This window comes from Ctenopharyngodon idella, chromosome 11, assembly GCF_019924925.1.
Source record: "Ctenopharyngodon idella isolate HZGC_01 chromosome 11, HZGC01, whole genome shotgun sequence".
Classification (NCBI taxonomy): domain Eukaryota; kingdom Metazoa; phylum Chordata; class Actinopteri; order Cypriniformes; family Xenocyprididae; genus Ctenopharyngodon; species Ctenopharyngodon idella.
Window position 1 is genome coordinate 12,434,880 of NC_067230.1, and position 16,174 is coordinate 12,451,053.

General features: G+C 39.2%; 3 protein-coding genes across 4 annotated transcripts in view; 1 reads left to right on the forward strand and 2 right to left on the reverse strand.

Annotated features, from left to right (window-relative positions):
* Positions 1–2,651: 2,651 nt before the first annotated feature.
* Positions 2,652–5,332, reverse strand: LOC127522680 (tubulin alpha-1A chain-like). Its single transcript, XM_051912899.1, has 4 exons — positions 5,167–5,332; positions 4,342–4,564; positions 3,951–4,099; positions 2,652–3,853 (listed from the first exon to the last, which is right to left on the reverse strand). The coding sequence occupies exons 1-4, from the start codon at positions 5,167–5,169 to the stop codon at positions 2,873–2,875; spliced, it is 1,356 nt and encodes a 451-aa protein (XP_051768859.1). The 5' UTR covers positions 5,170–5,332; the 3' UTR covers positions 2,652–2,872.
* A 789-nt stretch (positions 5,333–6,121) lies between these two features.
* LOC127522681 (tubulin alpha-1B chain) lies at positions 6,122–10,505 on the forward strand. The gene is made up of 4 exons (XM_051912900.1): positions 6,122–6,287; positions 8,486–8,708; positions 9,029–9,177; positions 9,275–10,505. The coding sequence occupies exons 1-4, from the start codon at positions 6,285–6,287 to the stop codon at positions 10,253–10,255; spliced, it is 1,356 nt and encodes a 451-aa protein (XP_051768860.1). The 5' UTR covers positions 6,122–6,284; the 3' UTR covers positions 10,256–10,505.
* Positions 10,506–14,492: 3,987 nt separating this feature from the next.
* suox (sulfite oxidase) overlaps positions 14,493–16,174 on the reverse strand; it is a 58,011-nt gene continuing 56,329 nt past the window's right edge. For both annotated transcript variants that reach the window (XM_051912896.1, XM_051912895.1), the window contains exon 4: positions 14,493–16,117. In XM_051912896.1, coding sequence (XP_051768856.1) covers positions 14,618–16,117 — 1,500 coding nt within the window. In that variant the 3' untranslated portion in view covers positions 14,493–14,617. The remainder of the gene's footprint in view (positions 16,118–16,174) is intronic.

Consider the following 16,174-nt stretch of genomic DNA (forward strand, 5'->3'; position numbering starts at 1 on the left):
ACTTTTGAGAGCACTGTGAAAAACTGCTTTACTCTTTTTATTTTAAATGAATTTATTGATTACATTTGAGAATTTGACATAAAGGATACATTTCACATGTTATTCAACATGTTCTGACAACCAAAACATAGAGCTATGTAAATCAAGCCTTTAACTTGTGAAAGTGAGTTAATTGTATTCCTTTGCATTTCAGCGAATGTGCTGAATCATTCTGTAGAAAATGTAGAAATATAAATGATTATTTTGCACACTGTATTACATAAACAACGGATATGCTCACTGTACGCCTACATTAATAATTCATACATAGCTTCCATTTTTTTTCCTTTGCTCAATCAATAAAGGCATCATCTGAAATACAGTAGACTTTACAAGCATATCATATCACATATTTTATACATATATATATATATATATATATATATATAATTATTGTTATTCTGAGGGAATTAGGGTGACACCTTGCCAAGAATTTCTGAATATCTTTTTTTAATGTCTCTACGAGTTTTAATGCAGTGCCACCCCCTGACGCATTTAATTTTAATACTTCAAAATATTTAAGTCAGCAATAAAAACATTTAAAATATATGTGGATTATGTAAAGAATGATGTCTATAATATTCTTATATTGTGTTAAATTTCACATTTAACAGAATGTCAAATTTGTCTGTAATGTGCTTTTACAACAGTACCATGTGACATCAAAATAAATACCTGCACAGTAACTTTATTAATTTTCTACAAAAAAGTGAAGAAAAAAAGTGTTCTCCTAGTGCTTGAGTCATTTTAATACCTTGAGTGGTATAAACATACAGAAAATAAAAAGCATTTTAATTTCATTAGTACTAATACTAGTTAAATAATATATTAGAAGACTTCAAACTGTTATTTTGGAGCAAATTATGCTTTTAAAATTATAATAAAAACTACTTTGAATTAATTGATTTGGAAAAAGAAACATTTTCGATTCACAAAAGGTTTTTTTGAGATTTTCTCAAATTATACTGTTCTCATTAGTTAAATTCAATTAAAATACAGTTTTTCTTGTGTGTTTTTTTAAGGAATAATAATCTGTCCTATTGTATTGCTTCACCATAAATGGGCAGACCATGTTTCTAAATAGATAGCCCTATCCCAAATGGCACATTCGATGCATAGGTCTTCTTGTCTTTGCTTGATTGTGTGTATGTGAAGGCCTGTCCACATTCGTCATTTTAAGCTTTAAAAGAGTGCCGAAGAGTACTTGCTATACAGCTGTGGTGCATTCTTTTGAGGACCTCACATTTGTCTACTAGCTAACAATCGATGTGGTGTTAGTTTGGACGCAAAAAGGCACAAATTCACAAAGTCAGAGATTTCAGAATGAACCGTTTTGACACACAAGGACATTCTGAAAGTTACAGTATGTCTACATATAGTGTATCATCATGTTTTGTTTTCGAAGATAAAGGAAAAGCGAATTCTAATGACCCATTAAAACACAGAACTAAAGGTCAATTTATTATTGATGTGGCCTTAATTTTATTAATTATTACATAATTAATTTTGTAGAAGTTTTAGCTCAAAATACCCCACAGATAATTTTTTATAGCATGTTAAAATTGCCCCTTTGTGTGTCCCTTTAAATGCAAATGAGCTGCTGCTCGCAGTCCCCCTTCAAGAAGAGGGCGGAGCTTTGAGAACTCATGCTCCGGCGTACCGACAACAACAAAACAGGACAATGTCACGCACTTAAAATGTCAGAAGTGTCAGTAGTGGTGTTCAGCCTTATATGTTTCAGAATCAACCTTCTGTGAAAAGACCCTCGTTTGTGATGCAGTTCGGTACAAAATGATTGGTGCAAATGGGACATTTCCTTTAAAAATAATATTTAACCACAATGTACTCAGTGACTCAACACTTGTAGTTGTAATGCCTCTTTGGCGCAGACATTGTAAAACTCCAGCTGCTACAGAGAGGATACAGAAATGGTGGACTCTGTGCTTCTCACTCAGGGCTGTGTCTATGCTAATAGGGCAGATAGTCGCCGGCTCTGGGCAAGGCTTCTCCTTACGATGACGTGGATTTTTACTAGTGTTGTAGTACTTCAAACCGGGCTTAAGACCGTTTTTTGAAGGTCTTGGTCTTGTCTCGGTCTCGACCACATTGTACTTATACAAGGATTCAATAAATAAAATTTTATTTGTAAAACATTATTCTCAACATTATTTCTGCATTTGTAATTTTATGAATTCAGATGCAGCTTCTGTGCCACCTCTGCTGCGCAAAGATGAATTTTGTTGTCAGTGATTTCATTTGATTGGTAACAGCTCTATATAATATCTTATTCTAATTGTAATTAATGATTAAAAATAAGACATTTCTTAGGCAGTAAATGCAGATCTTTTAGATGAATTTGAGGAGTGCTGGACTGGTCTTGGTCTTGACTGGTTCTCCCCCTGATTTGGTCTTGGTCTTGTCTTGGTCTCGGCTTGGTCTTGAATTAGGTGGTCTTGACTACAACACTAATTTTTACCATAAATAGGCTGGTTGTTCTCACACACTGCGGACACACATCAGTGTTCAAACACCTTATAAAAGTGTTTTTTTGCATAATAGGTCCCCTTTAAGTAAGTGATCAAGAGCATATGAATGTAAACAGAAATGTAACATGATTTTTTTAAGGTTTTTATTGGGTTCTTAACACCAGAACGCACACTGAACAGAATATCCACAATTAGCTTTTGTTATAATGTTTATCAGGGAGTTACATAGATTGAAACTAACACCAATACCATTATGTCACCTGGCATATTCTTAAGCTTGTGAAATTGTTCAGTCTAGAGGCTACCTGCTCATTTTCATTCTAAGGAAGGCATGAAATTAAGGAAATCTAATATTCCTCACCTTCCTCTTCTCCTTCTCCCTCGACTGAATCTACTCCTACCTCCTCATAATCTTTCTCCAGAGCTGCCATGTCTTCTCTAGCCTCAGAGAACTCGCCCTCCTCCATACCTTCACCTACGTACCAGTGCACAAAGGCACGCTTAGCGTACATCAGATCAAACTTATGATCAAGCCTGGCCCAAGCCTCGGCGATAGCAGTGGTGTTGCTCAGCATGCACACGGCTCGCTGCACCTTTGCCAAATCACCACCAGGTACAACAGTAGGAGGCTGGTAGTTGATGCCAACCTTGAAACCAGTGGGACACCAGTCCACAAACTGGATGCTGCGCTTGGTCTTTATGGTGGCAATAGCAGCATTGACGTCTTTAGGCACAACGTCACCACGGTACAACAGGCAGCAGGCCATGTACTTCCCGTGACGTGGATCACATTTGACCATCTGATTCGATGGTTCAAAGCAAGCATTAGTGATCTCAGCCACTGAGAGCTGCTCATGGTAAGCTTTCTCAGCAGAGATCACAGGAGCATAAGTTGCCAAAGGGAAATGAATACGCGGATACGGCACCAAGTTGGTCTGAAACTCTGTAAGATCAACATTCAGGGCGCCGTCGAATCGGAGAGAGGCAGTGATAGAGGACACAATCTGACCTATCAGCCTATTGAGGTTGGTGTAGGTAGGACGCTCGATATCAAGGTTTCTACGGCAGATGTCATAGATGGCCTCATTGTCGACCATGAAAGCACAATCTGAGTGCTCTAGGGTGGTGTGGGTGGTAAGAATGGAGTTGTAGGGCTCCACCACAGCAGTAGAGACCTGTGGAGCTGGATAGATGGAGAACTCAAGCTTGGATTTCTTTCCGTAATCAACAGAAAGACGCTCCATCAGCAAAGAGGTGAAACCAGAACCAGTTCCTCCTCCAAAGCTGTGAAACACCAAGAAGCCCTGAAGTCCAGTGCACTGATCAGCCTACGAAGAGGGAGGAATGGAAAGAAATATATTAAGTTCAAATAAAAACCAAACGCTTAATGAGAACAGGCTGAGTGCGATTACAAAGATGCCTTACCAGTTTGCGAATCCTGTCAAGCACAAGATCAATGATCTCTTTGCCAATAGTGTAATGGCCACGAGCGTAGTTGTTCGCTGCATCCTCCTTTCCAGTGATCAGCTGCTCGGGGTGGAAAAGCTGACGGTAAGTTCCAGTGCGGACCTCATCTGAACCGCAAAAAAGCAGTATGGAGAGAACGAAAGATGTTAGGTACTCATGGACTGACCATAAAGGCCAGTTCACACTGCACTGACAGACGCCAACCAACAGCAAGAGACACTTTGTTGGATCAATGTTACCCCTGTCGGCGTCTGTTTGCGTTGGTCGACGCTTGTTTGTTGTATCGTTCGCCGTCTGTTGCTGCAGTGAGAATTGGCCTTAAGAGACTGGTAATCAGGCAAATACTAACCTATCACAGTGGGCTCCAGATCTACAAACACTGCTCTGGGTACATGCTTGCCAGCTCCTGTCTCGCTGAAAAAAGTGTTGAAAGAGTCGTCCCCTCCACCGATTGTCTTATCACTGGGCATCTGTCCATCCGGCTGAATCCCATGCTCGAGACAGTAAAGTTCCCAGCAGGCATTGCCAATCTGGACGCCAGCTTGACCCACATGAATAGAAATACACTCACGCTGTTGTAGAAAATAAAATGAACATTGTCATGAATTTGTCATTTATTCTGAAAATAACGATCATTTCCAGCCCTGACACAATTAAGCTATGTAAAATGTCATTTTATGTATAGTATTACATACCATGTTAAATTCAAATACATTTATTTTCTTAAGTTGCATTATGAAACAAATTACAATAGCCTGCTTTATAAAAATAAAATGTCAACACCATTTTGAGAAGCGTAATTATCCAGCTAAGCCCGGCACCAATGGCATGAAATGTAAAGAGCATTATAATCCCAAAATTTGCTAATTAAGTTTTGCAAATTACATAAAGAAGACATTTAAGCACAGTGAACTGAATCAATGTGTGCAATTTAACTCTCTTTAAAAGCAACAATAATGGCTAAATCTCACAAGTTAATGAATATATGATCCCTTTTTGGTCTCAGAGATCAGAAATGTTGCCATATGAATAACAGAGTTCGTCTTTATTCTCAGACTCATCTTCTAACAATGGCAGTGCAACAATAGACTTCAAAATCTGTGCAGCGCAAAACAACAAAATAGATGACCATATTAAGGCAGAATTTAAATGAGAAATTAAAGTATAAACTCACCATTTTGTCGTTTTTCGCAGGTGCTGTAGGCGCTGATGTGTGCTGATCTCACTGACTGCAGAGAAGATGGAGGTCGCTATGAGAGAACGGGCTGCAGGAGGGAGTGGCTCGTGATCAAAAAAATAAGCCTTTGTGTGAGAATAACATTCCAGACAAAATACTGCCTTATCGCGCCACTCTTAATGTTATTTATTAGAAGTTGGATCTCTTTGTGGAAAAGCGTTATTCATGGTTGCAATAATCTGTCCAAATGCACAGAAACTATAATCTAGATCAGTGCAATTTTATTAAATTGATCTGCAACCTGCATCCTACAAATCATTTAACATTTTGCCATTCGTGGTTCATTCATTTTTTCGGACCGTAAATTTCAATAACCTGACTGAACACAATAATCAACAGCATGCAAAACTACTGGGTATATTTTATATTAACAAATGATGTACAATAGATGTCTTTTAGATTTGATGCGGTCGCACCATATCACTGTGATTCAGACAGACAGAATGTGTTTCAAAACCTAATAAGCTGCCTTTGCAGTATTTTTTAGGCTAGGGTATAATAAACCGTTCCAAGCTGCCTAAGTAGTCAGCTCACAGGATTTTAAATCACAGCCAGCCGAGCCACCGCCCGAATGAGAGATTCTGCTGCAGTGTGATGGCCTCATAATGCTGCAGACTGATGTCACCGCAGACTAATAAATAAATAAATAAATAAATAAACACTAGACGGTTCAAAAAGTACCATTTACAGATTTTAAAATCTTTCTGCTTTTGAAAGAGAAGTTTAACTGACTCGATATTTCGATATTAACATAGATATTTAGAAAATCTAGTTAATATCATAACAAAATTATCCACAGAGATTATTCAGATATAAATGGCATGTAAAAAAAAAAAAAAAAAAAAACTTGAATGAAGCAGAAGCGTTCTGGTGCAATTCTATATATTCACATAGCCTAAAGTAGGTCAGATCCTGACGTTGGGTCGCTCTATAAAAGCGGTGCGACTCGAGGATTTCATGCAGTTACTACATCGACTCTTCGCCGTCGAGAACAGTAACGCTGTAGTAGAACATTATCTCGTTTCCAGATCATTCCTAAATAGGCATATAGGAAAATGGTGAGTAGCTGACTAATGTATTATTACTTAATAGGCTTACACTCTTAAAAATAAAGGTAAAAGAGGCAGTTTAACAATCTTAAGAACCACTATAACCTTTTGTGGAATGGAAAGGTTCCATTGATGTTAAAGGTTCTTTATGGAACCATCTATGAACCTTTATCTTTAAGACTGTATGCTATTTTAATAATAAAACAATTTAAGCACGAATTGTGTGATAAAGAAAGCTAATATTAGCCAAAGCCTAAAGTAAATCTGGTTCATTATTTTTCTGAATATGATTATAATTGTTATTTTTAATATGCATGTGTAGTAGCAGATTCTCCTCAAACCGGAGATAATGATGCGAGGCAGGTTAAAGGACATCTTCTCGATAGTATTCCTGCTGAATATTCAGCATTTATTTTACGCGGGTCAAACGTTAAAATGTTCACATCAGTGTTAATATTTTTCATCGAGGAGAAGATGAGGCGATACAACAATACAATGTAGTACAATGTAGATATAAAACCTCCGTCATTTAACAGTGCCTTTTAAAACTGAGGGGTAAATTAGCACGTGCAATCAAGTAATTTATGTTGGACTTTTGAATATGTTTTGGACTATGCTGAAAATTTTGGCCTATAGCAATGGTTATTGTTGTGAAATCTAATGATGAGGGCATAGCAGAGAGTGCACACTAATCTTTTAGCATATGCAGACAGCCATAATCTCATTAAAATGCATTAACCTGGCCAGCTAAGCTCAGGAAACATATGTTGTAGCCTCCTTTGTATGAAACAGAATTCTTTAACAATGCTTTAACAAATTCCAGAAAGAAAACACAGCTCTCAGCCTTTTTACGGTCTGCACTTATATTGCATATACTGTACATTGAAACAGTAATGCAGTTTGGTATGATGGCATGTAAACCCATGTTGCTAGGCAAAAAACAGGGAACACCCGGATGGAGCTTGGGGTTTTAAATAAGAGAGGAGGAGGAAGGTGGCTTGCATGGTTGCTCAGCCCAGTATTTCCACATGATGTCTCGCCTCTATCATTCTTGAGCTCAGTTTTATATCTAAAGCAGTGAACTGCAGTTTGTGTCAGGAATGTTACAACACCTAATTTACAGTTGCAATATATTATATATCAGCTTTGAAGGCTGCAACTACACTGTAAAACCCGATAAGTTCAGAGTACTCAAAATTATTGTAGACACTGATTACCTCAAAAAATTTAAGTAAAGCAACTCAAATCTTTTATGTAAAGAATAATTATAAATAATTAAGTCAAACTGAATTTTTTTCATTTTAGTTTTATTTAATGTTTAAGTACAATGTACTTAAAACTATTGTTTACCATACATAATGTTTCTTATTTTTCAATTACTTTGATGCAGTAGTTGTAAAACCCAATGAGTTCAGAATACTCAAAACATTTAAGTAAACAACTCAAAGATTATTTTATACTACACAAATTCAGTAATTACAATTTAATTGAAATATTGAATAAACTAACACTTAATCTTTACAGTTAAGTGTTAGTTAGCAACAGCACACTAGCATACACTAATACAACTATCAAAGAGACTATCATCATTTACTTACATAAACTGCTAGACAACATGCAATATATATAGTCTTGACGTTTCACAGCCCATTCTCGACCTAACCACATGCACTACTCTTCACCACGATGGTAACCCTAAAAACTTAAACATCACAGAAACACCTTTACATACCAAAATAGCAGAACATTAAACAATAACACATCTTCCACTGTATTAATCTTGTGCAAAAACACACAAAATAACACTCAATTCCAACATTTATACCCCCTTACAGAGTGTGGCGCAAAGCATGCTGGGAACTTGAAATCTGCTGCAACTCAGTTTAATGTTGAATGAACTCTTCTGATAACATCGGTTACATTGGTAACATCGGCAACGACGTGACATGGATGACGTCACTTTATATCGCTCAGTAAACTTAAAAATAATAATTTACGGATAAGGGTGTACTCAAAAATTTTGAGCTACACAAAAATAAAACTAAACTCCTCATTCAGAAATGTAATTGTTTTAAGTTGCATCAATGATTTAACAGCCTTTAACTGCAGCGTACTCAATCTTTATAAGTTAGTAGTACTATCCGGGTTTACAGTGTACTGTAACTATCATATAACATTAAAACTGGTGCTTTTCTTTTCTACAACAGCGTGAGTGTATTTCCATTCATGTGGGTCAAGCTGGCGTCCAGATTGGCAATGCCTGCTGGGAACTTTACTGTCTCGAGCATGGGATTCAGCCGGACGGACAGATGCCCAGTGATAAGACAATCGGTGGAGGGGACGACTCCTTTAACACTTTTTTCAGCGAGACAGGAGCTGGCAAGCATGTACCCAGAGCAGTGTTTGTAGATCTGGAGCCCACTGTGATAGGTTAGTATTTGCCTGATTACCAGTCTCTTGAGGCCAATTCTCACTGCAGCGACAGACGGCGAACGATACTGACAGTCACCAGATTACAGTATGTCACTTCTCAGACATTCTGCAATCCAACAAATGACAATTGAACAGAAAACAAGGGTTGACCAATGGCAACAGATGCCAACAGGGGTAACACTGATCCAACAAAACCCGACAAAGTGTCTCTTGCCTGTTGGTTGGCGTCTGTCAGTGCAGTGTGAACTGGCCTTTATGGTCAGTCCATGAGTACCTAACATCTTTCGTTCTCTCCATACTGCTTTTTTGTGGTTCAGATGAGGTCCGCACTGGAACTTACCGTCAGCTTTTCCACCCCGAGCAGCTGATCACTGGAAAGGAGGACGCAGCGAACAACTACGCTCGTGGCCATTACACTATTGGCAAAGAGATCATTGATCTTGTGCTTGACAGGATTCGCAAACTGGTAAGGCATCTTTGTAATCGCACTCAGCCTGTTCTCATTCAGCGTTTGGTTTTTATTTGAACTTAATATATTTCTTTCCATTCCTCCCTCTTCGTAGGCTGATCAGTGCACTGGACTTCAGGGCTTCTTGGTGTTTCACAGCTTTGGAGGAGGAACTGGTTCTGGTTTCACCTCTTTGCTGATGGAGCGTCTTTCTGTTGATTACGGAAAGAAATCCAAGCTTGAGTTCTCCATCTATCCAGCTCCACAGGTCTCTACTGCTGTGGTGGAGCCCTACAACTCCATTCTTACCACCCACACCACCCTAGAGCACTCAGATTGTGCTTTCATGGTCGACAATGAGGCCATCTATGACATCTGCCGTAGAAACCTTGATATCGAGCGTCCTACCTACACCAACCTCAATAGGTTAATCAGCCAGATTGTGTCCTCTATCACTGCCTCTCTCCGATTCGACGGCGCCCTGAATGTTGATCTTACAGAGTTTCAGACCAACTTGGTGCCGTATCCGCGTATTCATTTCCCTTTGGCAACTTATGCTCCTGTGATCTCTGCTGAGAAAGCTTACCATGAGCAGCTCTCAGTGGCTGAGATCACTAATGCTTGCTTTGAACCATCGAATCAGATGGTCAAATGTGACCCACGTCACGGGAAGTACATGGCCTGCTGCCTGTTGTACCGTGGTGACGTTGTGCCTAAAGACGTCAATGCTGCTATTGCCACCATCAAGACCAAGCGCAGCATCCAGTTTGTGGACTGGTGTCCCACTGGTTTCAAGGTTGGCATCAACTACCAGCCTCCTACTGTTGTACCTGGTGGTGATTTGGCAAAGGTGCAGCGAGCCGTGTGCATGCTGAGCAACACCACTGCTATCGCCGAGGCTTGGGCCAGGCTTGATCATAAGTTCGATCTGATGTACGCTAAGCGTGCCTTTGTGCACTGGTACGTAGGTGAAGGTATGGAGGAGGGCGAGTTCTCTGAGGCTAGAGAAGACATGGCAGCTCTGGAGAAAGATTATGAGGAGGTGGGAGTAGATTCAGTCGAGGGAGAAGGAGAAGAGGAAGGTGAGGAATATTAAGATCACTTTTACCAATTTATTTATCAGTTCTAGTCAGAAATGTAAAGTTGAGGCTTTAGAGGGGACACATATCAAGTGAGCATTCAGTTTGTCTATTGCAGTTTAGAAAATATGTGTAGTAAACATTTGTTCTTCACATCATGTTAACCACATAATTGATGCTGCAATGATCAATTTAGATTTTTAAGGCATATTTTATGGTTTGTCCAAAAACTGTGTATAAATCAAATAAAATTATGCACTGATCTTACCAACATCTGCAATGAATTGATCATTTGAAGACATGAGTTACGTATGCTTTTACTCAACCCTCATTTAAAAACAAGTTTTTAAAAAAAATTATTTTAGGACCTTTTTTTTTTTTTACACACATGCACAAAAACACATTTATATTCATTTCAGGTTTTATAATATTTTTTTTTCCAGTATTTTTTTTTTTTACAAGTTCCTTAAAGCAACAAGAGTAATTTTATCCAACAACCTTGTTCACATTCATTTTATTCACTAAATATCAAAACTACCCACTTGAAAAAAATACTTACACTGATTGTAATGTGTATTTTTCTCTCTTTCCCTAAATAACTTGCTGCAGTTAAACATTTAACTAGAATACCATATTTTGAAATTTCCTTAATATGACAAGACAAAAGGTTTAGTTTAAGACCTTTGAGTATTTACTTCAAAATAGTGATTCACATAAAATAGCAATAGATTCACATTACAAATTGTATTAAAGATTACTTTTACAACATCAACACCTATTACACTAAAATATCTACCATTTACTAAAAGATTAAAAATATATAAACATTATTAAAAAAAGTGGAACTGTAAAATGTAATTTTAATATGGGAAAACTACATTTGCTGTGATGTGGTACTGTAATACTCCTAACCTTATTGTATCATACTCCTTTTATTTTTCTTTATTTAGCAATGTCAAGATTATTAATCATGAATGTTACATTTAATATTTTAAATAACTTCTTACATCAAAGCCAGCTTGTGAAGGTATAAAGAAGCATAATTGCTTGATTTATTGGTAAAAATATGTTTGCAAAACTGGGATTCTCAGCACCAAAACCCTATAAAGCAAAAATGCCAAATACAGTTGCAGTAAAAATTAATCAACCCGCCGATTTTGAAGATATTCTGGTGTTGTGAACAAAATGTTATAAAAACATATCAACAAGGCATCAGTAAATAGTCATTTAGAAAAGAAATTAAAACATCCATGTACAAAATTATTCCACCCTCATTCTTCACTTTTTATTACTTCCAATAAATGTTGCCTGTACTGCAAGTACTTACAAGCTTGACACCTCTCCACTGTCGGCCTATTCCTTTTGTGCAAAAGCTTCCAGCTAACTGATATTTGTTGGTTCCCGTACTGCCACTGCTTCTTCATATCTTACCCAAGATGGGATTTAAATCTGGAGACTGAACAGACCACTTAAGAACATTTCAGATCAGATCCCTAAACCAAGCCTAGGTAATTTGGTATAATGGTCGTCAAACTTGAGCGTATGAAGTAAGAACTGGAGGAATCACATTCTTTGACAAAATGGCCTGATCCTTCAAATAATCCATGATGCCGGTCACATGGTCAAGATTTCCAGTTCCTGCAGCATCAAAGCACCCCCATAACAAGACTGACCCACCTCTATGTTTGACCGTAGCGATGGTGTTAGTTATAAGCCTTGCCTTTCGTGTGCCAGACACACCGCTGATCCATGGGTCCAAAAAGTTCCAGTTCAGTTCCAGAACTCCACAGGTCTTTCCAAATTTCTTCTAGACTATTCAATTCAGCCTTTTTGACCAGTTCTTCTTAGGTAAAGGATTAGTTCACTTTGAAATGCAAATTAGCCCAAGCTTTACTCACCCTCAAGCCATCCTAGGTGTAAATGACTTTCTTCTTTCAGATGAACAGTCGCAGAAATATTATTATATATCCTGACGCATCCGAGCTTTATAATGGCAGTGATAGGGATCAATGAGTATGAGCTAAAGAAAGTGCTTCCATCCACATCCATCCATCAAGTTATTAAGTAAAATATGTAGCTTCCGCCAGACCGCCTTCCATATTGAAGTTAAGAGGAAAGTGTAAACTGGCGTCACATCAGTTACACTTTTTCCGTAAGTTGAATAAGGAAGGTGTAGGACGTAGCGTAAGCTTTGTGAACTGCAAGAGTTTTAAACTTTCTTGGTACGTTGAAGGCGGCTTGTGTGGAAGCTAGATATTTTACTTCATAACTTGTCAAATATGGATTTAAAGCTCGGATGTGTCAGGATATTTATTAATATTTCTGCGATTATGTTCATCAGAAAGAAGAAAGTCATATACACCTAGGATGGCTTGTGAGGAGGGTGAGTAAAGCTTGGCCTAATTTTTATTTCAAAGTGAACTAATCCTTTAAGACTGGCATTCGGCAAGGAGCCTGGACATGAAATCCTTTCTTGTTTAGCATTTTTCTTATAGCCCTTACTGAAATGCTTTTTTCATTCTTTCATCAGGCCACACGTCTTTAGAAGTAAAACAAAGGTTTTTCTCAGGTGCTCTGATCAAACAACATTTCTTCTCTTAGCTTTTGTGTGAGCTCTTTTGGCCACATTTGCTATTCAAAAACATGCATGGGCTAATGTTACGTATGTGTCATAGAGTTCACATACCATAACAGTAAGTGATGTAAAAACAGCAATATTAAATAGGGACTAAATAATTAAGACATAGCTGTCTTAATTTTTATTACATAGGACACGTACACACTGTAAAGGCCAATTCACACCGCACAGACAAACACCAATAAGCAAGTTGGCTGTTGGATTTAGAATTTTATGAAAAATAACTGTCATGTTCACACTGCCCCAACAGACACCAACAAACGCTGATTGAACACGTTCACTCGGGTGAAAACAAAACCCGACCAACGCTGACGGGGTAACACACTGATCCAACAAAACCCAACGGACGTGTTTGTTGGCGTTTGTCTGTGCAGTGTGAATTGGCCTTAAAGGTTCAGGAGTGACACCAGTGTGTACCGTGTGTGTACACAACATGGATCAATCCGAAATTGCGATGACTGACAGTGTGATAACCACAGCAACATTTGTTTATGTTTGAAAAAGTGATGTGACATGTGGCCAAGTATGGTGTCCCGTACTCTGAATTTATGCTCTGCATTTCACCTATCCAAGTGCACACACGCACCCAGAGCAGTGGGCAGCCATTTTTGCAGCGGAGCCTGGGGAGCGACTGGGGGTCAGGTGCTTTGCTCAAGGGCACCTCAGTTGTGGGTAATGAGAATGTTCATTCACTCCCCCCACCTACATTTCCTGCCGGTACTGAGACTTGAACCCCTGACCTTCGGTTACAAGTCCGACTCTCTAATCATTAGACCACTACTGCCCTTTTAAGGGTTATTATAAGTATTTTTGAGCTTGTTGTTTGAGCTTGGCTCATAAAGCGATCCAGTTTATAGATAAAGTAGGCAGGTGCAGGTTGTGATTTCTTGCTTTCAATATAAAGGATCTCAGTACTATGGGTTTGTTTTTAACCGCAGTTTTTTTCTAGGAATATCTGGCAACATGAATGAGTCAATGCTCGTAGCTCTTTCAGAGATGGATTTGCCTCTACTCTGTGATTTTCTTGCACTGCACACACACACACAAAGACAGCTGGATCTCTGATGTGCATTTAAGTGTCATAAACAACTAGTTGTTCACTTTGTGTTCTGTACACAATGTGCAGAATTACTGTAAATACATTACCTGCATTTTCCATTACCTGCATTTTTCGGGAGGTAATCTGGTTGTAGAATGCGTTTTTTTGTCACTCCTGTAAATTACTGAACTCTGTGTGAATCCAGAAGAGGACTAAGCATTAAAATGTGAACTGACAACAAAATTAAGCTCCAGTGTGTACGTGGCCATAATGACATATCATTTTCTATACGCCACTACACTGATAAACTCTGGATCTTCAGAAAAGCTTATATTGTTACAGTCTCTGGGGGCTTTTGATTGCATCTGAATCTATCTATCTAGACTGTATATAGACTAAGATTCTCAAAAACAGTGTGAATGTGGGACCTCATCATTATAAGCCAATACAATTATGAACAGCTTAACTTGGTATAAACCAATCGGTCTTCATATCATACAGGATTTCACACTTTGGTGATAGCAATGAAAAACAAATGATAAACTTGTTTGGTATAATCAGTCTTGAACACCAAAAATGATCCATCAAGACATTTATTTTTGATTGTTAAATTGTAACTACTGAGTAATTGACAATAAAATCAAAATAATATCAAACACTTTCAAGTACCCACAAGCTCAAACTGTTTGAAAGCTACAAACTTCATTTTTGACCCTTCAAATCCTCATTCACTTTTACCTTTACTCGATGCCATGCATTACTAAGCACTCCGCGCAAGTTCCAGATAGGGGCAACAGTATCTGGCTGTGTGTTGTAACTACTGTCCACTGCTTTGCATACAATCTCCAGCTCTCGAGCCCTATGAGGAATTGGGATGTCTATCTCCCACAGCTTCCAAGCCCAGGCTTTTCCAGGTGGAGGAGGAGGAGCAGGGTGTTGTCCCTTATCACCAGTGCAAAGTTTGGCTACATGCCATGTCTTCCCACTATCTATTGAGACATCTACTCTGACAACCTCTCTTCCTCCCCCACTCCATGCGTAGCCTTTTACAGTCACCTCCCTGTCACTGCTGTCTACTGAGCTTCCCTCTGCCGGATGAGTGATTGCTGACTGAATGGGGAGTTCCTGTATGGCTGGTGCCGATTTAAAGTCCACAGTGTCCCAGTCGGTACCTGGAGAAAAGCCTTTGTAATCATTCTGCTGCCAGTGACTCTTGCTCTCTTCTTCACTCACAACAATTTTCCCCAACCACTTGACGCTGCGGGCTCCAACAACTCCAGGTACAACCACACGGACAGGGTAGCCATGGTCAGGCGGAAGGTCCTCCCCGTTCATCTCATATGCAAGAAGAACGTCACCTTCCTCACTCACAGCCTTGTTCAGTGGAATAGATGCGCCATATGCTGTACCGGACACATCCCTGTCCAACCCTTCAAACTGGACATGTTGAGCCTTCGCTGCTACCTCTGGTCCAAAGCCATAGTGCAACAGTACATCCCGCAGACGTGCACCTGACCACGCAGCATTGCTTATTGCGGCAATGCCCCAGTTGAGTCCTTTGACTTGCTTGACTGTGTTCATCTCAGACCGACGGTTCCCAGCACACTGAAGCGTTGCTGTAATTGTGTGTTTTGGAAAACAAGACTTCAGCTCACTTAGTGTAAGTGATACTACTCCACCAGGGAGACCCTCGATCTCCAACCTGTACATTTCTGGATCCACCCTGGGCACTGGAAGATGATTCCGCTTAAAAAATATGACTGAGGGGGTGATGTAGTTATCAGAAAGTATAGAAGCAGGTGGTTCAGCATTGAAAGGTTTCAGACTGTTGATCTGAAGAGCAGGGTGACGTGTCGGCTCGGCAGAGTAAGGGTCTGATGTGTTGACGCTCTCTTGCTTCTTGAGACTCTCTGTATTAAGAACACCAATTTTATACTCCGAGAGGATTTCTAGAACATGGTCTTGCTCATGAACGGCATATAATGCCCAGTACGGTTCCAGAGCTCCACCTGCAGCCAAAAGTATTTTGTCGCCACCGGGGTGTATGGCTACAAATTCAGTAATATCGTAGACTTCCCCTTTATAGGTAACCCACACGCCACTGTCAAGGGAGCAATGCTTTGTGACATCTTCTAGGGTGTACACAGGAAGAGCTGAAGTCTGCGTCACTGGTAGCTGTGCTGAGGAAGCTGCCCACTCAACCTGAACAGACACAATAAAAATGATTACTCAATGACAAGTCAAGGACACAAAGTCAAG